The sequence below is a fragment of the Ursus maritimus genome, unplaced genomic scaffold, assembly GCF_017311325.1.
Source record: "Ursus maritimus isolate PB19 unplaced genomic scaffold, ASM1731132v1 scaffold_13, whole genome shotgun sequence".
NCBI classification, from domain to species: Eukaryota; Metazoa; Chordata; class Mammalia; order Carnivora; family Ursidae; genus Ursus; species Ursus maritimus.
This window is the reverse complement of record NW_024423675.1, coordinates 18,487,257-18,511,772: the sequence shown is the minus strand read 5'-3', so window position 1 is coordinate 18,511,772 and position 24,516 is coordinate 18,487,257. Positions and strand designations below refer to the sequence as shown.

At 38.8% G+C, this 24,516-nt stretch overlaps 1 protein-coding gene across 3 annotated transcripts in view; it reads left to right on the top strand.

Moving 5' to 3' along the window:
* Positions 1-24,516, top strand: part of PDSS2 (decaprenyl diphosphate synthase subunit 2) — a 232,183-nt gene that overhangs the window by 168,805 nt on the left and 38,862 nt on the right. For all 3 annotated transcript variants that reach the window (XM_008704981.2, XM_008704982.2, XM_008704983.2), the window contains exons 5-6: positions 18,676-18,849; positions 19,793-19,924. In XM_008704981.2, coding sequence (XP_008703203.1) covers positions 18,676-18,849; positions 19,793-19,924 — 306 coding nt within the window. The remainder of the gene's footprint in view (positions 1-18,675; positions 18,850-19,792; positions 19,925-24,516) is intronic.

The following is a 24,516-nucleotide window of genomic DNA, read 5'->3' as shown; positions in this document are numbered from 1 at the left end:
CTCCAACTGTCTTTTGATTAAAATTATGATATATCTTTTCCATCCTTGTACTGTTTTTTATTTAAAGTGGGCTTCTGATATGCAGCATTTATTTGGATCTTGCTCTTTTATTCAGTCTGACAATCTCTACCTTTTAATTTGTGTGTTTAGATCATTTACATTTGATGTGTTTATTGATATGGTTGCATTTAAGTCTGCTATCTTGTTATTTGTTTGCCATTTATCCCATTTGTTATTTCTTCCCTTTTCTTCTTTTTCTGACTTCTCTTACATTTATTATTTACAGTGCCATTTTGCTTCCTTTTTTACTTGTTAACTACAACTCTTTACTGCATTTTTAGTGGTTACTCTTGAGTTTATAATATATATCTTTAACTTATCACAGTCTAGTTTCAAGTAATAGTATACTGATACTTACAGGGTAGGAAGCTTACAAAAGATTATTTCTACTTCTCCCCTCTCAGGCTTTGTGTTATCTCATATATTTAACTTCCATATACATTATAAATCTCACAATACAGTGTTACTATGTTTGCTTTAAACATTCAATTATATTTTAAAAGGACTTAAATTTTTTTTAAGTCTTTTAAATTTATCCCCATAGTTAATATCTTCAGTGCTTTTCATTTCTTTCTGTCAGTCATCCAGATTTCCATGTGGTATTATTTTCCTCCTTCCTAAAAGATTTCTTTCGACATTGCTTATAGTACAGGTCTGCTGGTTTTAATTCTCCCAGCTTTTGTTTTAAAAAAAAAAAAAATCTTTGGGGCGCCTGGGTGGCACAGCAGTTAAGTGTCTGCCTTCGGCTCAGGGCGTGATCCCGGCGTTCTGGGATCGAGCCCCACATCAGGCTCCGCCGCTATGAGCCTGCTTCTTCCTCTCTCACTCCCCCTGCTTGTGTTCCCTCTCTCGCTGGCTGTCTCTATCTCTGTCAAATAAATAAATAAAATCTTTAAAAAAAATAAAAAAAAATAAAAATAAAAATAAAAAAAAAATCTTTATTTTGACCTTGTTTTTAAGATATGTTCACTGGATATAAAATTCAAGATTGACAATTTTTTTTCTTTCAGTGTTTTAAAGATGTTGCTTCCTTGTCTTTTCACACTGTTGCCAACAAGAAAGTTACTCCCATCCTTATTTTTGTTCCTCTGTACATAATGTGTCTAAATTTTCTCATGCTGTTTCTGATTTTCTCTTAGCCATTGGTTTGGACTATTTGAATTATGTGCTTTGGTGTCATATTTTTCATGTTTCTTGTGCTTGGGGTTCATTAAGCCTCTTATATCTGTGAGTTGTTTTTGTCACATTTGGGAAAATTTTGGTCATTATTTCTTCAAATATTTTTTCTATCCTCCTCTCTCCCTTTCACAGGGACTCAAATTACTTGTGTAATAGGCTGTTTAACATTATTCCAGAGCCCACTGATGCTGTATTCTTTTTTTTCCCAGTGTTTTTGTCCTCGCATTTCATTTTGGATAATTTCTATTGCTGTGCATTTAAGTTCACCAATTTATATCTTCTGTGTTTCTATTTAACATGCTCAGTGTTTCTTCTAGATCTTAGACCATATGGACCACAGTTATGAAAACTGTTTTAATATCCCTGTGTACTAATTCTATCATCTGTGTCATTTCTGAGTTGATTTCAATGACTGATTTTTCTCGTCATTATGCATTGTGTTTTCCTACCCCCCCTTTTTTTTTTGCATGCTTGGTTATTATTTTTTTTTTTTTTAAGATTTTGTTTATTTGACAGAGAGTGAGAGCACAAGCAGGTGGAGCAGCAGGGAAAGGGAGACGCCTGCTCCCCACTGAGCAGAGAGCCCGACTTGGGGCTCGATCCCAGGACTCTGGGATCATGACCTGAGCCAAAGGCAGACACTCAACCAGCTGAGCCACCCAGGTGCTCCTGCATGCTTGGTTATTTTTGATTGGATGCCAGACACTGTGAATTTTATTTTGTTGGATTCGATATTTTTGTATCTCTATAAATATTCTTGAATGTTCTTCTAGAATTTAGTTAAGTTACTGGAAAAAGTTTGATCTTTTCAAAGTTGTGTTAGCCAGGAACAAAATAGCATTTAGTCTGGGGCCAGCTTTCCCCACCTCTAAGGTAAAACCCTTCTGAGTACTCTACTGATACCCTGTGAATTATGAGGTTTTCCAGTCTGACTGGTGGGAACAGGAACTATTCCCAGCCCTGTGTGCACTCCAGGGGTTGTTCCCTCTGTACCTTCTGAATGATTCTTTCCTCAGACTTTGATAGTGTTGCTGCACCCAAGCATTGGTAATACTCAGCTGAAGACTTCAGGGAAACCCTCTGTGCAGCTCCAGAGCTCTCTGTGCAGCTCTCCTATCTTGAGTACTCTGTCCTGTGTACACTAGCCCCTACTTTGAACCCCTTTGGCCTCTCTAGACACACTGAACCATCTTCTCAACTCAAGGAGACTGACAGTTAGGCTCTACTGCAACCTGGCATTCTCTCTAGGCAATCAGCTGGAACAATTTTAAGACTCATTTATTTCCCACCTCTCAGAGATCATGGTCATTTGTTGCCTGATTTCAAATGTATTAAAGCTCTTGCTTCATATATTTTGTCCAATGTTTTAGTGGTTTCAGGTGGAGGGGTAAATCCAGTCTGCTACTCCATCTTGGTGGAAGGGCCAGTACTCATGACTATTTTTTGATTTGTGTTGTAATGACTTTTTAAAAAATAATAAATATAGCATTTTCCTCCTATAAATTTTATGGTGTCTTTGTGTTGCTAGTACCCTGTGTGCTTATTTTAGCGTGTCTATTGCCATGTGTACTTCAGCCATGAGAATAAGAAATCAAAAATGGCTTCAATGTTTTGCATCCAGTTTACCGGGAAAAAAAAAATGATGATAGATTTGACATAACAGAGGCTTGGTTATAGAGAGAAGTAGATGCATTTGGATGAATCATATTAATGTTGAGCTGTTGGCAAACTCTCCAGATGGAAGAGTCAAGAGCTCCAGAGAGGTAATATGGGAATTCCTTTTTGTAGACTTATAGGTAAATCAGTTTGGGTAGACAAAGTAACAAAAAGTTTAGGAAAATAAAAATAGAATGGAGAATATGGAAAGAAGTTGAAATTGTAGTCAGCACTACCATGATATAAGTAGACTTTGAATTTGACATTGTTTCTTCCCAACTAAGTCTGAAAGAGGCATATGTTGTGTTCTGAATTTGTCATTATTTGATGATTAATTCTATAGATAATTTTTGTATAGAAATTTTTTCCTGAAATTAAACAAATAGGAATATATGTGATGGGCCCATTGATGAATATGGTTAATAATAGCTTCATCATGGGGGCGGGCCTGGGTGGCTCAGTCGGTTAGACAGCTGACTTCAATTCAGATCATGATCCCAGGGTCCTGGGATTGAGCCCTGCGTTGGGCTCCCTGCTCTGTGGAGAGCCTACTTCTCCTTCTCCCCCACTTTTGCTCTCCAACTCTTTCTCTCTCTCTCTCTGCCTCTCAAATAAATAAATAAAATCTTAAAAAAAAAAAAAAAGCTTCATCATAAAATTGCAAACAGCCAGGGTGCCTGGGTGGCCCAGTCGGTTAAGTGTCCCACTCTTGGTTTTGGCTCAGGTCATGATCTCAGGGTGGTGTCATTTAGCCCCATGTCAGGCTCCACGATCAAATCAAATCTCCCTCTGCCCCTCCCCCCACTCACTCTTGCTCTCTTGTTCTCTCTCTCAAATAAATAAATCTTTTTTTTTAAAAAAAAAATTGCAAACAGTCAGTTCTCTCAACATCTACTCAGGAATCAGAGGATGTGTAGTAATTTTATATCTCAGTGAAGATATTTCTTTTTGATGGAAACTGAGAGAGTAAAATTCTATCTCCTGATACTTTAACATAATAAAAAGACTGAATTTGGGATATCTAGATAAAGTGTTTCACATTGGATGCTGGTTGAATTGTTTGTTATCATGAATCCTACATTAGCCATAGAGCTAGATGAGGCAGTTTTGATGAAGTGCTTGTTAGTAAACTTGTACGGAATTGCGGCTGTGTGCACGACAGCACACTGAGTGCTACTGGATTATTCACAACAAAACTACATCCAAAACACAGACTTGCCCTCAAGGACCTGATGATACACGTAGCTTAGAGGGTAAACACACACAGAAAACCACTGGAGAGCAGTTTACCCATAAGACCACAGGGAAAATGTTATGGTACAGGATAAATACAGAGGAGAAAGTGCAGCATTGAGAGAACGCTATTTCAGGGGCGCTCCTTAGAGGAGGTAATTTTCTTTTAAGTTGAGCCTAAGAAGTTATAGTAGAAAGGAACTCAAAGTTGTTGGGGTTTGTTGGGATCAGGAAGTCACCTGTGAGCTTTGGCATTGTGTATTCATCCATTTAACATATCTTTTGAGCGTCTGCTCTGGCAGACACTAGCCATACAAGTGCTCAGTGAGGAAGACATCTTTGCCTTCAGGGAGCTTACATCTTAGTGGAGAGGCCAGCTCTAAACAATCATATACATGAGTGACCAAGAGAAATAACTGAGTTATAATTGTATAGCAAAGAACTGAATGAGGAGAAGTGATAGTGAGGTGTTAAGGGAGTTACTTTAGACTGGTTGGTCATAGAAGTCCTCTCTGAGGAAATAACGTTCAGGCTGAGCTCTGAATGACAAAAAGCAGCTAACTGTGTGAAAAAAGAACAGAGGGAAAAGCATTTCAGGAAGAGGAAGCAACTCAGGCAAAGGCCTGAAGGAGGAATCAGCCTAATGTATCCGCAGAACAGAAGGAAGGCCTACCCAGCTGGCACACATTGGATGAATAGTAGAGCAGTTGGAGGGAGGTGCCAAGAGGCAGACCGGTAGTATGAAAATACGTATGACACCAACATCCAGGTGTCTTGGATGCAGGCTCAACTAAAACCAAGAAACTTATCATTTTGTTTTAGGGTTACCCCGGTATTACCCTAGGCCTGCTCATTCCTGCTCTATTATGTGCCAGAAGCTGTGCTCGACAAATCAGGTACCTATGTACTGAGAACTAAGGTAGAGACAGTTGTAGTTGGAGCTACAGCAAAGGGGCCTTGCTGGGAAAGGTGGTCGTTTTTAAAAGGGATCCATGAGTCAGTGGGTAGGTCTTGAACATTTGTATTGGGGAGTTTGGATTTAAAAGAGTAAATAAGAGGAATGTGCCATGGGATCTTATACAATGAGAAGATCTGTGACAAAGATTATTGTAGAATCTGGATAAGATCAAGCAGAAGCCAAAAAAATTAGAAGTGGAGAGGCCAGCTGGAAGAGTGTTGAAATAACACGGGTCTGAAGCGACAGACAGGATTGTTAGCAGTGGAGGCACGTGTAGGGCAAGGGCCCAGTGGTTCAGCAGGTATTCTCTCTCTCAACTTATTAAGTGATTGACAGTTTATGTCTCCTGCTTTCTTACTGCCTCACTGTGTATTTCGTCGAATTGAGTCAACGTTCATCATGTTTTAACCTGTTCTTTATGTAGTGCAGCCTTTGGTTTTAATGCCTAGTACCCTCTAAATAGCATTTTGCCGTAAAACTTACTGCATTGCACAAAAATATGTTTTAAAAAGTAATAGACAATAATTAGAAATGTAGGGTATTTGTACAGGTTGGTTTCAGTCTCTTTGTCTTCAGATTATAGTATTTCTAGTCTTTCATGAGGGGCCCCAAGCTGAAACCACCCAGCTGAGCCATTCCTGAATTCTGAACCAAAGAAACTGTGAAACATAATACGTGTTTCCATGTCCTTTGCCATTTAACTGCAGTCTTCTCTCACTGTGGGCAGGGTGTACTTGCATGCCCTTGAACTCTGCACCCAGCCATTTGACTTGCTTTAGCCAATAGGAGGCTCTCTTGGGCTTCTGCGATCACTGTGAGAAAGCCTGTTCTGCCTAGACTTCTAGAACAAGAAGAATGAGGAACACTTGGAACAGAGCCTCTCCAGCCAACCCAGAAACATGCAGTGAGAAGCGAAGCCACCACTAGATTAGCTGAATTCAGCAGATCCACAGACATACGCACAAATGATGACTGTTTTGAAGCCACTGAGTTTGGGGTAGTTTTACCAATAGTGAATTGGAGTGAGAAAGAGTCAGACAATCTATGGGGACCTGGAGGTCTAGGCCAAGCCTGTCATGAGCGTTCTGATTGGAGCAGTTGTCTGGAGACTTCCAGCCTGAGGACCCAAGCCCTGCCTTCCAGGGCTAGGAACTACTAAGTAACTGGATTGTCAACCCTCCTCAGGCTGAGGAGAGCAGAGAATCGGTACTTGGCATTTCAGGCAAGCCATGTCAGGGCTGTTCGAGAAGCATCTACAGTGAGGTGCTTTTTGTGTGTGTTTCTTCAAGTTTTTATAGTTTATTAATCCTCACGAAAAACCTGCACAATCCCCACAGGTAAACTCACTATAGACTGTGCTCCTTCTTTTTGCCAGCACTCTCCTTTCGCCTTGGCAAACCCCCTGACTTTCTTCAGTCTGTTCCTGTGTTCCTTTCACTGTTTTCTTGGGTTCTTTTCTTTTTCATACAGGCCATATCATGTTAGCCTGTATTTGGGTTCATGAATCGTAGGTCATGCTAAAGCCAGGTGTCTTGCCACCACCAAAATGAGCTTTGAATCCAAATACAAAGATGACATCCAGTGTGGTCTTGTTCCTTTTAGCAAGTTTTTCCTAAATTTCTGTCGAAGTTACTGTTGCCTTCCTAGGATGAACGACATCAATGACCATTTGTTTCCACTGACGTAGTTAGTTGGTCGTGAACTTCTTCCTTGTGATAGTTAACCATGTTGTTCATGATGGCGGTCATCCTCAGGTGGCCAGAGAGGGATACAGTGTTTCTTACGGACACGTCATCGAGCAGTGTGCGAACAGGAGCAAAAATAATGTGGAAAATTCAGGGTATTGCAGACTCTTCCCATAAAAATGGATGAAGGGGGTGCAAGGGAGGTTGACTAAAGAATCAGTGAGTTTGAGTTCAAAGAAACTAACCTTTTCAAAGTGGAAGGGAGTTCATATTGGAAGTTTTCTTTCGTAGATTGGAAATGGGAAAACTTTATTTTCCTTTCTTTGGAACTAAAAATGTCCCGTGTGTGTATGCGTCTCTGTGTGTATGTAAAAACTATCTTTAAAAGAAAACGTGTATTTTAAGAGATTTAGAAGTGAAACAGTGAGTGCTGTATTAAAGCTTTAAGATACTCTGGGGTATATTTCATTGGTACATTTACTCACAACCTGTCCCTCACATTGCACCCAAGGCATGTATTAACGAGCTAATAAAGCATGCCATGTCATGTTTTATTGTTTGCTGGGCATCTGTTCAAGCTTATATCACTCACATATCCAAGACTTTGAAGATGCTAGTGGTGGTGATAATAAATACCTATAATTTTACTAACATCCTTTTTTCATAAAGTAGGCACAGTCTTAAATCATTCATTGCAAATAAAAATGTTGAGTTTATTCAGATTTAAAGGCTACTGAGAGTGGCTTAAAATGTTTTCTTTATTATGAAATGTATCACTCATACAAAAGAGTATATATGATAGATACATATATAGTTTAAACAATAATAATAAAGGTACCCACCACATTTAAGCAATAGTACTGTATTTTTTTTAACCCACAAAATGTTTTTATTTAAAGGAAATAGCAGCAAATGTATTGTGAAGTAAACATATTAGAATCAAATGTAGGAGTATTAGGTTAGATATATGGAGGTGAAAAGTGAAGGTTGACACAGATACTGAGAAGGCAAAAAAGCTGTTGGTGACTGAGACAGCTTAGTACTTATAATGGTCCTTTCAATTAAGGAGACCCTCAAGTTTAGAGTAGGTCTGGTTGGTGAATGTTTTTATTTGTTCAGTGTTTAAATTGAATTTGTACACCATTTAGAGGTACTCTGGGTCACTCACTGATAGCTATCACAGCAAAATATCTTAAGAGGCAGTTTATTTGCCTGAGAGATAAAACATGACTATTAAGCATGTAAATTGTTTAATAGAATACCATTCTGATCACAGGACAAGAATAGACCTTTCAGAAAATGAAGCCCAAGCCTTCAATTACCAGCTGTCTATATGCCAGTGAGTCTCAATTTATAGCTCCATCCCAGACCACTCCTGAGCTCTGGAGCTAAATATTTTGCTGCTTATTCAATATTTCTTCTTGGAGCTCTTACAGGCATGTTAGACTCAGTACATATAAGACCAGATAGATGATCTTTGCCTCCAAACCCACTCCATTCATCTCTGTCTTCACAAAGAGCACGACTGTTTATCCAGATTCTCAGGTCAAAAGCATAGCAGTCATCCTTAATCCTTCTGCCACTCACCAGGCTTACCCCCATGGCTGCCTTACCCCATCTTCTCATCACCTTAGCCAGCAGTGTAACTGGAAGGGAGAGGAGAAACCAGTTGCTCTCCTGAGCACTCTTCAAAAGTAGAGTGTGGTGGTTTAAAAAAAAAAAAAAAAAAAAAAAAAAAAATTTTTTACTTTCCTCCCGTGGTCTCTTATTAAGCAGTGAGGATCTATGTCCCTTCCCCTTGAATCTCGATGGGTTTGTGAGAGCTTCAACCAATAAAGTACTATAGAAGTGACGCTACAGGACTTCTCAGACTCAGCCATAAAAAGGTCTCTTAGAATGCCCGCTGTCTTGAAACACTCCCTCTATCTGGTCTCTCTCAGAACTCAAGCAACTCAGCCGCCTGCTAGGAGAAGTCATGTGGCCAGCCCGCAGGAGGTGCTCCAGTCCTCAGTCCCCGCAGGGCCTCATTGATGTGTGGGTAAACAAGCTATCTTGTTGGAAGTAGATTTCTGGTAACCCGGCTGTCCCAGCCCCTAGCCAGTAGATCATCCCCAGCTTTTCGAGTCTTCCTCACTGAGGCTCCAGGAATCACATGGCAGAGACCAGCCATCTTCTGTGTTCCCTTTCTGAATTCCTGACCTACAGAATCTGTGAGCGTCATAACATGGCTGTGGTGTTTATGCCACTAAGGTGTAGGGTGGTTTGTGATCAGAGACAGATCATCAGAATATAGATCTTTTCAGCATATTTGAAGGCACTATGTTAACGTGATGGCTGTGAAGACTATGCTGAAAGATGGGGAACAGCATAAATATGCTCAGAACATCGCTGACCGACATTTACGCAGGTGCTTATGTTAGTCAGCTTGAATTGCCACAATAAAATACCACAGACTGGTTGGCATAAACAACAAAAATTTATTTTTTTACAGTTCTGACATGCAGGTTCTGGCTAATTTGGAGCATCAGGGACAGTTAACATGATGACTCTGTGATCTCGGGGTTTTCTGTCTCTGCTCTGCCTCCTGGCGTCCTATTTATGATCCGGCTGGTGGCAGTTTGGCTACAGTAGTCCTGGGTATGTCTGACCGAGCCGCATCCAGAGGAAACAGTAGCTAGTTCCCCTTGGGTCTCTTTCAGGGAGTCTGCTAGTGGACTTGCCTCCTGTCTCACTAGCTAGAGTGAGACCACATGCCCATCCCTCAAGTAATCATTGGCAAGTATTCCATGAAACAACGAATATGCAAAACGACCTCCAAAGTACGAAGGAGCTATAAGACGGAAGAAAAAGGCAGGCGAGTTCAGTGTGATCAAAAAAATAGCTTATTAAGGGGACTTAGGGACAGAAGTGTGTTTTTGGCAGCAGCAAGGCTGCAACCCCACCTCCCTTGGGACCTATTTTTACAGCCTAGAGGCTGGGAGCACATACTAGAGAACCACCAAGAGGACAGTGCTTAAGAATAGGTGTGTGTCCTGGTCCTGTCTTCTGGGCAGATCGAGGGCGTCAGGCCCAGAGGGTGTACTTAAGGGTGTGGTTACATAAAAGGAAAGAATGTGGGAGGGGAAGGGAGCTGTGCTCAGGGAGGTGCAGGTCCTAGAACCGTGGTCATGGCAGATTAGTCCAAGATGGTGCTAGTCTCATTTACACATCAGAGCAGCAAGTACCTCAACAAAATTACTACATCTTGTTCGTAAGAAGGGAGAAGGGAGCGGATCCTGGGTGAGCAGCATCCTCCCCCTTACCTTCCGGGCTAATTCCAGTTTATTATTCAGAACAAACTCAGCTCCAGCAGTACCCACCCCTCCTTCCCCCACCCCCGCTGCTCTCTTCTCTAACTCTTCCTTAATAGAAGTATTCGCTCCCTTCTCTGTGCTATATGCACAGCTCGTTTTTCACATACCAAACTACTTTCTAGTTACCCTGTTTCTCCCCTGCTGAACTTGTAAGCATCAAGAAGTAATGCCTAATTTTTAAATCCACAGTGCTCGGCATATAGCAAGCACGCAGAAAAATCAGTTCCCTGCATCTATTGCACATCTGTATGGTATCCCAAGCAGCAGCGTGCGCTGTGCATTTCAGAGCAGGCCACATTTGCTCTCGGTGCTGTCCAATCTGTTCATCTCAAAGAATTATTCAGTATTCCCTACCGCCCCTACTGTGCAACCCATCTGAAGACGTTCTGCTGCCCTCTAGCTGTTCGGAGCCTCTCCCTTCCCAAGGATACCACCTGCTGAAGGATTTGTGCTATAGAAGAGTCTTCCCTTCTCCAACCTGACCCCTTTTCAGGGTGTTCATTCCTGTACATCTCACTAGAACTGACTAGTGCGGAGGGCAGGAAGGGACTGGCTCACTCAAAACTAAGAAGTCCCTGGTAATCCTCTCTAATTCGTGAGTGATGTTTTAATAGCTTTATTGTATAGAAGCTTTTTAAGATTTTTTATTTATTTATTTGAGAGAGAGAGAGATAGCAAGATAGCACCAGGAGGTGGAAGAGGGAGAAGCAGTTTCCCCACTGAGGAGGGAGACCGACATGGGGCTCGATCCCAGGATTTCAGGATCATAACCTGAGCTGAAGGCAGATGCTTAACTGACTGAGCCACCCAGGCGCCCCATAAAAGCAGTTTTTAAAAAACAGTGTTTAGTTATATAATTGTATCAGATCTTATCCGTTTCTCTCCTGTGACTTACAAAGATACAAAGCTTCCAGATACCTACTTTACTGTCTTCCATGTGATTGGATTATAAATCAGAGCAAATTATTTTACCTTATTAGATAATTCTGTTAAAATATTATACTTTTTTTTCCTCCCTAGGGATTCCTAAAAAAAATACTTGTGATGTCTACTATTTCTAATCTCATTACTCATCTTATGCTCTAGACTCTTAGATTTCTTCAATAGATATTATTAAAGGGGCGCCTGGGTGGCACAGTGGTTGGGCGTCTGCCTTCGGCTCAGGGCGTGGTCCCGGCGTTATGGGGTCGAGCCCCACATCAGGCTCCTCCGAAATGAGCCTGCTTCTCTCCCACTCCCCCTGCTTGTGTTCCCTCTCTCGCTGGCTGTCTCTATCTCTGTCCAATAAATAAATAAAATCTTAAAAAAAAAAAAATAGATATTATTAAAAGACTTAATTTACAGGTTGAAAATGCTTTTTTGATTCATAGATAAAGCATGTCATTCACTCTTAAATACAACCTACTTTTCCAACTACAAAAGATTTTGCATATATTTCTATTATGTATTAAGCAAAATAGATTCTAGTTGCTATATGTCTGAGACCCATCTCTGCCACTTAGTAGTGTCTGATTTTGGTCAAAATATGGTCTTCAGACCTCGAACTTAAATGGGAATAATGATCATTAAGATTTTTGAGAGCTAATTTAATAATGAATGTGAAAGTGCCATCACATAGCTAGTTCCCAGGAAATACGAGATTTCATTCTCCTCCTCGCTTCCTTCTTATCCCTAAATTTAGAGAGTCTTTATTGAAAATTTCCTGAACTTCATTTTTTTTTTAAATAAGGCTAGTTAACTGTTCTAGATCTTGTTTAACTTCTCAAAATGGCTGAAAATGGCAACTCAAAGCGAACATTTAAAATGGTGAAGTGTGGCATTAGAGAGATCAGGTCTCTCACGGAAGCCAAATTTATGCTGCATTTATAAAGATAGTGGCTGCAAGTATGTATCAGAAGTAGGAAGCATGAAAACAGAGGGTATTTGCATCCTTTCTTTAAAGTGCTTCTAACTTAGCAGATAGTCAGTTCCTTAATCACCCAAACTCTTCTTTTCTGATAATGTGAAAGATAGAAGTTGGACTTGGCAAGGTCTAGATGGGGCTTTGTCATCTTTCTGCATCAGTTAATTTGCTTTTCTTCTGTGGCCGTGGACTAGACCTTTAATCTCAACAAGCCACTTTATAAACACACTTTGGTCTCCTGTGAATACTTACGTACAAATGTAGTACTTTCATTAGAAAGGCAACTCAAAGTACGTGTCCCCCAGACAATTCAGTTAGCAGAGCAGCATATTATATCTGAGCAAAACCACCAATGCCACTATCTCAGGCAAACATCGTCTTGCAGGCTTCAGTCTGTGTGTGTGTGTCTGTGTGTGTGTGTATGTGTGTTATTTGAACCAGGCTTCCTTGAGCAAAAAGGTCATGTGACAGTGAATAAGAGACCTGTGTTTTTTAAATTAATGTACTTCTGTCTGACAGTCATTCAATAGGCATATTGGAATCTATTTCCTTTACGGAAAAAAGGAAATCCCATCGAAGATAAATATTCATTCGCTGTGTCTTCCTTTTATAGATAATAAATCTTCAGTGAAAACTATACATATGTAAGTCGATGCTATAAGAATATCTAAATCTCATTTACTCTGACTACATTCATTCATTTCACACCAATTCTATATCTCTGATGTGTGAAGATACTGAGTTGAATGTGGTTATCAAGCCAGTTTCTTGGTATGTTATAATTGTACATTAATTTTTCCTTTGTAATACAGCATGCTCTCGAAATATATACATGGCAAGCTGATGGAAATGAATGGAGGGACTTTGTTTCTTTGTAACCAAGTTCATAATATGTAGTCATTTAATGCTCAGGGAATAAGTGTTCTGATTAACTTAGAAACAGAATTATTAACTTACACCCTTATTACCTTATAGTAGTAGATTTCTGGGGACTATAAATTAATTGTTTTCTTGGTTATCTGCATTTTCTAATTTTTTTTTTCAGTGATCGTGTATCACTTGCGTAATTTAAAATGTAGAAATAATGAATAATAAAATGTCTTAATCACAATAAGGAAAATATAATGAACTGAACCGAATCTTTCATTGGAAATCCTGCAAAAATTATTCTGAAACAGAATTATATTGCTTTAACTATATGTTTATATCCATATGTAGATACACCTATACATGCCATCCCTGGACTGCGAGCTTCCTGAGGACAGAGTATTTATTAATCTTCATACCTATATTGTTTGGCAGAGAACCAGACCCATCATAGAACCTAAGTAGAGTTTATTGTATGAATAAATGAGGATGGCATATAAACCACAAAAAGTTAATTGAGAGTCGTAGAAATTCTTTAAATGAAAATTTAAGCATTGGAGACCAAGAAATGTAAAATATTTCTCATTCATTTTCTTCTTTTTTAACAACTTTATGAGCTGTATTTTACATATCATAAAATCAACCCATTTTAAATATAAAATTCAATGATTTTTAGAAACTGTATCCAGTTGTACAACCATCACCATAAATCAGTTCTAGAACATTTTCACACACACCCTCATAAGGTCCCTCATGCCCGTTTACAGTTTCCACCCCCAGCCTAGGCAACCACTAATCTACATTTCACATAAATGAAGTCATACAATATGTGGCCTTTTGCGCCTGCCTTTTTCACTTAGCTTAATGTTTTTGAGATTCATCCATTGCAGAGCTTGGGTCCTTAGTTCCTTCTCTTTTGTTGCCGAATAACATTCATTGTATGAATAGATCTACTCGTTAGCTTTAAAAAAAATTTTTAAAGGACATATAAACACTTAATAAATGCAACACATAAACATGATTCTATTCGTTTAGCAAACATTTGGTGAGGATTAAATATGGCCTGATTAAAGATATGTAAAGATGCCTAAGACAAGATCCATCCTGCTCAAGAAAAGACAAATAAGTAGGGGCGCCTGGGTGGCACAGCGGTTAAGCGTCTGCCTTCGGCTCAGGGCGTGATCCCGGCGTTCTGGGATCGAGCCCCACGTCAGGCTCCTCCGCTATGAGCCTGCTTCTTCCTCTCCCACTCCCCCTGCTTGTGTTCCCTCTCTCGCTGGCTGTCTCTCTCTCTGTCAAATAAATAAATAAAACGTTTAAAAAAAAAAAAAAGGAAAGAAAAGAAAAGACAAATAAGCAATCATACAATTCAGAAAGAATTAAATGCTATGTTGTAATATAAGTAAGGCAATATTAGTCTAAAGAGGAAAGTATTTGTGGGAGTATTTGAGAATGCTTCTCAACGAAGTGATATTTGAACCGGATGTGTTCAGTGTAATAGGCAGGGGATGGGAGGAGATGATACTCTTTTTGAAGGGAATAATATTTTTAAATTCACACAAGTGTGAAAGTACATATTTTATTCAAGAAAGAGCAAATTGTTCTGTGTTGCCGGAATGCAGGCCTCAAAGGACTATTTTGGGTAGGAGATGGGGCTAGAAGTATTGCTTGGTACCAAAAAGGAGTGCCTTAAATGGTATGCTAAAGTTTCTCTTGATTCTATGAGCGGTAGGAAGGTGTTCCAGAATTATTTCAGTTCTTTATTATTTCCAAGTTAGGAAGGACAGAGGAAGGTGGAAATGAGAGAAAGAGAAAGATACCAAAAGAAAGATAAAGATTTAGCAAATATTTATTGCACATCTAACGTACTGTATTGAATGCTGATGATTCAGCAGAGGGCAAAACACACAAAGTCCTTGCTTTCATGCAGCCAACATTCTAGCAAAAGGGACAAGCAATGAACCATTGAACGAGTAACTGTATGAGGAGTCTAGTTGTATCACAGAAAAGAGGTTTAAACAGAGTAAGGAGATAGGAAATGATAAGGGAGGGAGGGAAACTATTAAAGATGAGTTGAAATTTGAGCAGAGACCCCCAAGTAATGAGAAACTGAACCCTGCAAACATCTGGGGAGAGTGCGTGACGGAGAATAGTGAGTTAAGAGGCCTCAGAAGAGCATGCCTGGAGTGTTAGAGAAACAGCACAAAGGCCAATGTGGTCTGTCTGGCTTAAGTTGTAAAAGGATCACCCTTGCAGCTGGGTGAACAATAGACTGTAAACTTGCATGTATTTCATTTCACATGTGTGTGGGCTTATATGTAGGATTAATTCCTGGAAGTGGGATTGCTGGGTCACAGGGCAAATACATTTGTGATTTTCATGGATACATTGTAAAATTGCCATCCAGTCTTCTCTTCCAGGAGCTGTGCTTGAGAGGCCTGTTTTCTCCACAGCCTCACCAGCACTTAGTAAAGCTTTGAAGAGGTGGCAATTTTTTCTAATGGTCGGAAGCACCCAAATCAAGATGGCAACAAGGTGGCTTTCCTTTTGGATGCCCTAGGAGAGATCCATTTCCTTGCGTTTTCTAATTTCTGCCTTCATTCCTCTGCTCGTGGCCCCAGCCTCCATTTTCCGATTTAGCAGCATGGCATCTTCCAATCTCTCTCTCTCCTTCTGTCATCACATGGCCTGTATGATTCTTTTGGCTCTCCTCTTACAAGGATCCTTGTGTTTACCTTATGCCCACCCAGTTAATCTGGGATAATCCCTCTATCTCAACATCCTGAATTCAGTCACATCTGGGGACTGCCTTTTGCTGTGTTAAAGGTTAAGATCTGGGGAGAGGTGGGTGCAGGGGGCACAGTATTAGCCTACTGCAGGGAGATTTCCCATTTGTCTGTGATAGAAAATGCAAATACTTTTCCTCGCCGTTCTTTGTCTTCTAACATTGCCTGTGGTTTTGTGGTTGGTTGCTTTGCTTTTGTTTTTGCCATTTGGAGTTTATCCTGATAAATGATATAAACGCAAATCAGTCTGTGTTTTTTTTCTAGATTGCTATTCAGTTGTACCAGCACCATTTACTGAAAAGTCCAACTTTTCCCTAAAATTTAATAAATTCTTGTATATAGTTTGATTTCTGGATTATTTTGTCCAGTTGTCTTTCTGTCTAAAAAGTACACGTATTTTTTAATTACTAAGGCTTTATAGTATAATACGTGGTATCTTTGTAGCTGTAATGTTTAGTAGGGCTAGACGTCTCTTGCTGTCCCTATCCACCCCTTCTCCCTCCCCCAACCCCACACACACTGCTCTTCCTGTTCATGGTTTGCCTGCCTACTTTTATTACGTTTGTTCCATGTGAACTTTAGAATCAGCTTGCCTGGTTTCAGGACAGAAAAAAGGTCTTTTTAGTTTAGTTGGAGTAAACTTTATGAGGTTGGACTGTACTGTCTTTTTTTTTTTTTTTTTTTTTTTTTAAGATTTTATTTATTTGTTTGCCAGAGAGAGAGAGAGAGAGAGAGAGAGCACAAGCAGGGAGAGAGACAGGCAGGCAGAAGCAGGCAGAGGAGGAGCCCAACATGGAACTCGATCCCAGGACCCTGGGATTATGACCTGAGCCAAAGGCAGATGCTTAACCGACTAAGCCACCCAGGGGTCCCTGGAATGAACGGTCTTTAAACATGATATGTTTTATATTCATCTAAGTTACTTGTGTTCTTTCACTAGTATTTTAACATTTTCTTCGTATCAGTTTTTCACCTAAGTTTATTCCCAGCTTTTGAATCTTTCTTTTCATAGATATAATGGAAGAAAAGACCCTATTTATTTATAATACTTTCTGATTATTTTTTATGCATGAAAACTATGGTTAATACATTTGTCATATTAATTATACATTATATTCATTTTCTGTGCTGCTACTTTATTGAATTATCTTCTTGTTTATTGGAGTTTTTAGTTGAGTCTCTTGGTTTTTCCCATATGCAGTTATATTGTGTTCAAATAGTAAGAGTGAAAATTTTCCTTTCCGATACATCTGTCCTTTTCTTGCCTCTTCCATTACACTGTTAAACAACAGTGGTGTTGTGCATCTCTCTTATTCCTAACTTTAGTAACACTCATGTTTCTTTTTAAAGTATTTGCTGACTTTGAGGCTGACACACAGACATGCACGTGCACGCACACACATCATTAAAGAAATACACATCTGTTCCTATTTTATTCAGGGTTTTTTTTTTCTCCCTCAAGAATAGGAGTTGAATTTTGTCAAATACCCTTTAGTATATATGGAGAGATAATATGGTTTCTATCTTTGATTTATTAATAAGGTATGTTAACTTTGCTCATTTAAAAATACATTCTCAAATACCTAAAATTAAATGTTATTATTCATGCCTAATGTTTTATAAAATGCTTATGCACTGTTTCTCCCTTGGGTGGCCTTTTTTATCATTACACAGTGTTATGTTGCACACTTGTAACTGTTGCCATAAGTGGAACTTTCTTTTTGTTTAAAGGCATAATAAATAAAACAAAGCTGAGAATTTAATCTAACCAGTGGGCTTGAAGGTGCCCTTCAGCATGGTGAAAAAAGTAGGGCTAGATCTGAACTGACCTTTTCATGATCTTGTTTTCTTTCTTTTTTTTTTTTTTTTTTTTTTTTTTCAAAGGTCCTCAAAGAATGATGGAAGAAGAAAGATTATGGTATGGTAGCAGGAAGAAAGTGTTTGGATTAGTTAATCCTTCTGGATGGGTTCTAGTTTGTTTGAACTTTCAAAGAAACTCCATAAAATGATGTCGTTTTATATACTTTGTTCATCATTCTTGTCCTCAGGGAGCCCCTTCCTAGAGCGGACTCGTCCATTAGGCCCGCCACTAACTCCTTGTACCTACTGAGTTCTTGAAATGTGGCTAGTAATGTGCTCTAAGTGTAAAATACACACTGCTTTTGAAAACTTAGGATAAAAAAATCTAAAATATCTCAATAATGTTATATTGATTATATGTTGAAATAATATTTGGGATATATTGGAATAGATAAAATTTGGCATTAAGATTAATTTCACCTGTTTCTTTTCACTTTTTTAAATGTAACTACTAGCAAATTTTAAATTGCATATGTGGCTTACATTATATTTTTATTGGCCATCACTGGTCTAGAGGAGGTAGGTGTGTGTATACTTATAGATACTACAATGATTTTCATAATTTAAAAAGTTGAAATTAAATAAACTACCCTTATACACTCCCTTATGTCCTTGTTTCTTCTTATGGGAATAAATTTGGATGGATAATGGCTCTAATCCTGCTCCATTCTAATGGGTTACCTCCTCTGTGATTTTTTATTTAACTGTTTCTAAGAGAGTGCAGTTTCTTCATTATGCCCTTGACATTTCCACATAAGTTAAAGGCAATAGGCTTCTGGTGTTTTAGAATACCAGCACTCAAGAACTTATGTGAATATAGAAGGGAGTTAGTTTGGAGGTGCAAGTTTCTAATTTTGCCTTATCCTACAAATAAATTTTAATAGAAGTGTCCTAGTTCAAAATAAAATTTACTTCAGCATTTCTTTCATTTTTCCCGCCTAAAACAGCAGTTCCCACCCCCTTAGTTCTCTTTAGGTAGCACTGGGGTTGAGCATCTTTTAGTTCTGTCTTATTGCAATAGCCTGAGTGTTTTAAATAGTTCATTTCTTTACTCTTCTATTCTTCAAAAGCCAAAACAATTAAATTACTCCTAAAGCATTTTTGTAAAATCCTGGCTTTATTGAATTCTTTTTAGGAAAATCATATCACAGAAGACATTGGAATATCGGCTTGGAAGAAGCAGACTTTTCTCTCCCATGGAGCCTTATTAGCAAAGAGCTGCCAAGCTGCCATGGAGTTAGCAAAGCATGATGCTGACGTTCAGGATATGGCATTTCAGTATGGGAAGCACATGGCCATGAGTCATAAGGTATTTGCACATTTTCTCTTTTTCCAGGACTTAAATAGCTAAAATGATACATAAGAAACTTCTTGCCATTTAATAAGCTGCTTTTATATCTCAAAAAAATGTTTATTGTGTGCTTAAAATCTATCAGCCGTAGATGGTGATTGTTATGTGATATAAACAGTATGATTGGTGAGTACTGTGTAACTCTGATAGAAAGCTACAACTTACTTATACCATATTTGTGATGTTTGTCTTTTCTCACTACCTGAAACGGTTCTTGAGAGAATTGTTGCAAATTATTAAATAACATGTAATATTGCCACTTACAGAATGAAAGAATATTTGCATTTTTATTACAGTTCCCTTACAGTTTCTTATGTAAAACAAATTATGGACAGTAAATGAAATTTAGAAATATACTGAGTAAAATTGAAAGCTTTAATTCTAATAATTGATTCTTTTGAATGGGCCTAATGAAATATAAAGTCTCAAGTTAGCTGTTATATTGCTGTCTCTGTATATATGTAACTTAAAAATTCCATTTAATATATATTTCTTAAATGTTACTTAAATAGCTTTTGAGAGAGGAGAAAATATATACATATATTATGGATATGTAAAATATCTCCAGATGAGTTTTTATATATTTTGTTAAATCTTAGATCTGTTTATTAAGCAATTCTATTTACTAAAACTTTATTTAAATTATTGCTTTTAACTTAAAAAGTAAAACAAAGTCGGCTGCCAAATAGAAAAGTAAATGTGTCAAGGAAAAATTATTTTAAAGAATTCTAAAGATTACTGCTAATCATATAAACTGATCTTTTGCTTATTAAAGTTCATTTAAAAGCTGTATTCCTTTAGCTTCATTTTTCACTGCAGTAACTGGTGCTTTCTGAAATGACTAAAACATACTAGTCTGTATGCATTTTACTGATTTAACTCTTTTGACTCCTCCTCCTAGATAAATTCTGATCTCCAGCCTTTTATTAAAGAAAAGACCAGTGACTCCATGGCTTTTAATCTAAACTCAGCTCCTGTAGTCTTACATCAGGAGTTTCTTGGAAGAGATTTGTGGATTAAGCAGATCGGAGAGGTAAAACACAGTTATTCCTATTTTAGGGATCAGTAGAGTAGTATTTAGTTGATTTTAGAACATAATTGATATTTCATGATGAGCTAAGCCATATAAGAGCATTTTCATGTAACAGGTAACATTCTTACTGTATAACCTGCATTTTTAAGAGGCAAATGTTAGTTGAAAGTTAGGGCTTGAAATACTGTTTTCTTATTATCTGAGTTCTTAGAATACTGCAACACAAAACCAGTGCCTGTGGTGGATGCTAATTAACTCAGAGGATTTTTTTTTTTTCTAAAGGCTTTCAAAAATTGGGCTATGGTAATAGCACCACCCTTTAACTGACGGCAATTTCCCATCTGCAGACTCTAGCACAAGCTGCAGAATTCCAGAAGCTCCGTCTGTCAGCTCATTGGGTTATTTTAAAACAAACTTGGACCCTGAATACTCAAATTCTGAGGTATTATCAAAGAAAAAAAAAAGCATGGTAAAGTCAGAGGGGAAAGGGGGCTTACATTGGGTGAATTTCCTACTTTGTTGCAGGAGAGAAGGTATGAAAGATGAGAGGGAATTTTTTTTAAATTTTCTTTTAATCCAGAAACTCTGGAATGATAAAATGTTGCCCTTTTACCCAAAACTTCATGGAATTTATTTAGCTTTGTGGTGCTAATTGTTTGGGTTAATGTGAGACTGGACTTGGGGAACGAGGCACAGCTGAGGGTGGGGACAGCAGCCATACTTAAGCAAAGAGAGCCTAAGTGATACCTGCATTTGGAACGATAGATTTTCCCTCTCCCAGCCCTCTTCCCTTATTGGCTTTCAAAATGCCATCAGCCAGCTTAAAATCCCTCATAGTCACCTGGTAGAAAATGAGAGGATTCATTTCTGGGGAAATTGTCAAGTCCAGGAGAAAAGACGTGTGGACCTGGGTGTTTGGGGCTCCCTCATGCCATATCCCTGACCAGTCCTCCTACAGGGAGGCCCACCAGTTGACAAGCCTCAGAGTAGCCAAGTGCGCAGAATATCCAACTGAAATAGAGTAGGTAATAGAGGACCCCTGGGCATTTGAGAATAGCCTGTGCCATGAAAGAATGAGTCAAAAGCAAACAGATGAGAAGGGAACTTGGAGGAAACAGACCATGCAAAGAAAGAAAGACATTCCAAAAGCATTATAATCAATCTACTCAGTGAGAAAAGACACTAAATTCATGAAATAAGAATAGGTGATACATAAAAAGGGATAATCCAAGAATAAGAAGTCAGAATCATAAAATATAAAAGTAGGAAAGCAGAATTTTTTTAAATCAGAATAGAAGATACAAATGAGAAAATCTCCCAGAAAGTTGAACAAAAAGTCAACAGAAGAGATAAGAAAATTAGAGAACCAATTCGACAGATCCTGTATTTGTTAGGAGTCCCAGAGAGAGAAAATCAAAAGTGGAGGTAAGAAAATTAACAACAAAAAATTGTAAAGAAAGAAAAATCCTGAAAGTTGAAGGACCTAAGTTTCCAGATTGAAGTGGTGCCCTAAATAATTATTTTTAAAAGACTCACATCAAGTCACATTATTATCACATTTTGAAACAATGGGGATGAAAAGAGAACCTAATACTTCCAAGAAGAAAAAGAAAAGCCTGCATACAAAGGATCGAGAATCAGAAAGGCCTCTCAGTTGTGACACTGAAAGCTTCAAGACAATGAACTAATAGCTTCAACATTCAAAGAGAAAATTGTTTCCAACTTAGATTTTTATGACTGTCACATTATCAAGCGTGGTGTTAAATAAAGACAATTCAAAACAGATACACAAGGTCTCGAAAAACTTTACCTCCCAAGCATCTTTTTTCAAGAGATGTATTTCAGGCGATGTGTTTTATTAAGACGAAGGACTAACCAAGAAAGACATGGAATCTAGGAACTAGGGGATCCAGACATAGGCTGGAGGCAGTGGAAATTCCCAGGACAACATGAAAGGAAGAATAATAAACAGTGATAATGCCAACAAGAAGAGCACTTACTGTGTGCCAAGCACTCTACTAATGAGGAGCCTGAGGCCCAGAGAAATTAACTTGCACACGGTCACACAGCTAGCAAGTAGTGGAGCCAGGATTCAAACCCAGGCAGGCTCGCCACAGGGCCCACATGCTTAAGTAACAAGTGACATGCCACACGGTCTCTCATCCAAGCAAGTCCTAGGCTGATGGCTATGCCTCCAGTCCAGACTGGGACAAGAGGACAGAGATCTCTAGGAGAAATTTTTCTAAGGAAAACAATGGAACTAACATGCTTGACCATATCAAGGATTTTTTTTTTTAAGATTTTATTTATTTATTAGAGAGAGTACGTGAGCATGAGGTGGGGAGGGGCAGAGGGAGAGGGAGAGGCAGACTCCCGACTGAGCAAAGAGCCCAATGCCGGGCTCGATCCCAGGACCCCGAGATCATGACCTGAGCCAAAGGCAGACACTTAACTGACTGAGCCACCCAGGCACCCCAACCATGTTGAGAATTGAAGACAAATTAACGATAGATACGTAGAAAACTAAGTGTTACTGTTTAAAATACCCACGTCATTATGTTGGTTTGTCTTGTGAGTCGGGTTTGGACAGTGCACAGAGATGACTACTCCGTGACGTCTGGGGCCTCAGCTGGAATGACCCAGAGGCTGGAGGTGACTCAGCTCACGCTGGCACCTGGGCTGGGATCTCAAGACCACGTTGCTGACCAATGAGCATGCTCACACGTGGTTCTTCCATTTAGCTTGGCTTCCTTGCAGCATGGCAGCCTCACACTTGTCAGATTTCTTACTGGCCAGCTGAGAACTCCAAACACAAGTGTTCCAGCAAACAAGGTGGAGACTGCATCTTCTTCTATGACCAGCCTCAGCAGTCACACACAGTCATTTCCATCGTCTCTTATCAAACACTCACAAGCCCACCCACAGTCAAGAACAGTTTGTAGACTCACCTAGCAACGGGAAGAATGTCCAAGAATTTGGGGCCAAGTTTTAAAACAGCCACACTAAACATATGGATTAAAATAAGCAGTTATTAGCTGTTGTGAAAAAATTTTAAATGTATAAGAAGGGAAATACAACATAATACTCTACATGGCTTAGAGAATAATATTTATACAGCATACAAATATAAATACAGAATATTGATTTAAGCCAAAGAGTGTAATCAATGGGAGGAGGGTAGGGAAAAAGAGTATGTTTCATCATGTAAGAAATGTAATTATTCCTTTCATGGTAGAATCAATAGATAATGTCTGAAATTTAAAATCAAGGAAGAGCACTGTTTGAAGATAAACAGCAGAAGAAACAGCTAAACAGAGGGACACAGAACAGATAGGGTCTGGAGAATGCTAGGTTGTTTTATGAGAAGTCTAATAGTTGGCTTTTTAAATACATGTGTTTGCTTTTATTTAAGAACATAGTTTAAAATTGTATATCGTTTGCTGTAGCAATTCCACTTCTAATAATCTATCCTCCAAAAAAGGTCAGATGTGAACAAAGACTTACCTATTAAAATATGCACTAAAATGGTAATTCTAAAAAGAAAAAGTGAAAATTGGTTCATTTAAAAAATAGAAAAAAGGGGGCACCTGGGCATCTCAGTTGGTCAAGCATCTGCCTTTGGCTCAGGTGGGGATCCTGGAGTTCTGGGATCGAGCTCTACATTGGGCTCCATGATCCTGGAGTCTTAGGATAGAGCCCTGGGTCGGACTCCCTGCTCACTGGAGAGTCTCCTTCTCCCTCTCCCTCTGCCCCTCCCCCTGTTCCTTCTCTCTCTGTGCGTCTCTCTCTCAAATAAATAAAATCTTTTTAAAAAAAAAGAAAAAAGGTTAAATGAAATGTAGTACAATGAAATATCATACAACTATTGAATATTGTATTACTGGGGTGTATTTGTGTGTTTTTTGACAGCTGAACCAAAAATATATATACAGATGGTGTTAGTAGCTCTAATTGGGTTACATTAGAATACATTGCAGATTTACATTTTGGTTGAAAAGATCCAGCTAAATATGTTGAATGGAAGCTACCAACTCTCCCTTGGCTATTTACATATATTCATATATATATGTATCGGAGATATGAATTTTAAAGAAGCTTCACAGAAAAGGGACATATTTAATTTTTAGTTTCTTTGCAAGCATACAAAGTCCTAAATGTAGACAACATGAGAATCCAGGATTTCCTAAACAGCTGGTGAAATATTCCCAGATCACCAACTCCAACTTGATTTTAACTTTTCAGAGGGATATCCTTTCCAAATAACCAGTGCCTTAGGCAGTAACTCAAATAAATCAAATAGATCTTGTCCAGAGGTCAGTAAACCCTGCCGAGATGATGTCTGTGAGCAGATAATGACCTGCCCACCAACTTAGGTTCCCTGTGATACTATCTAGACCCTCATCCTTCAGGAAAGACTGGCAGTTTATTGCCCATCTCACAGCACTGCCAGGCCGCTGGGGTTTGCTCCAGTAGCTTCAGACCCTTCTTACATCTCCAAGTCTGAGTCATGAACAGGATCGCTGGTGAAGAGAAGATTCATTCATCTGAAAGAAATAAGAAATAGGAAATTGGTTTTTGTCATGCAAGGGGAA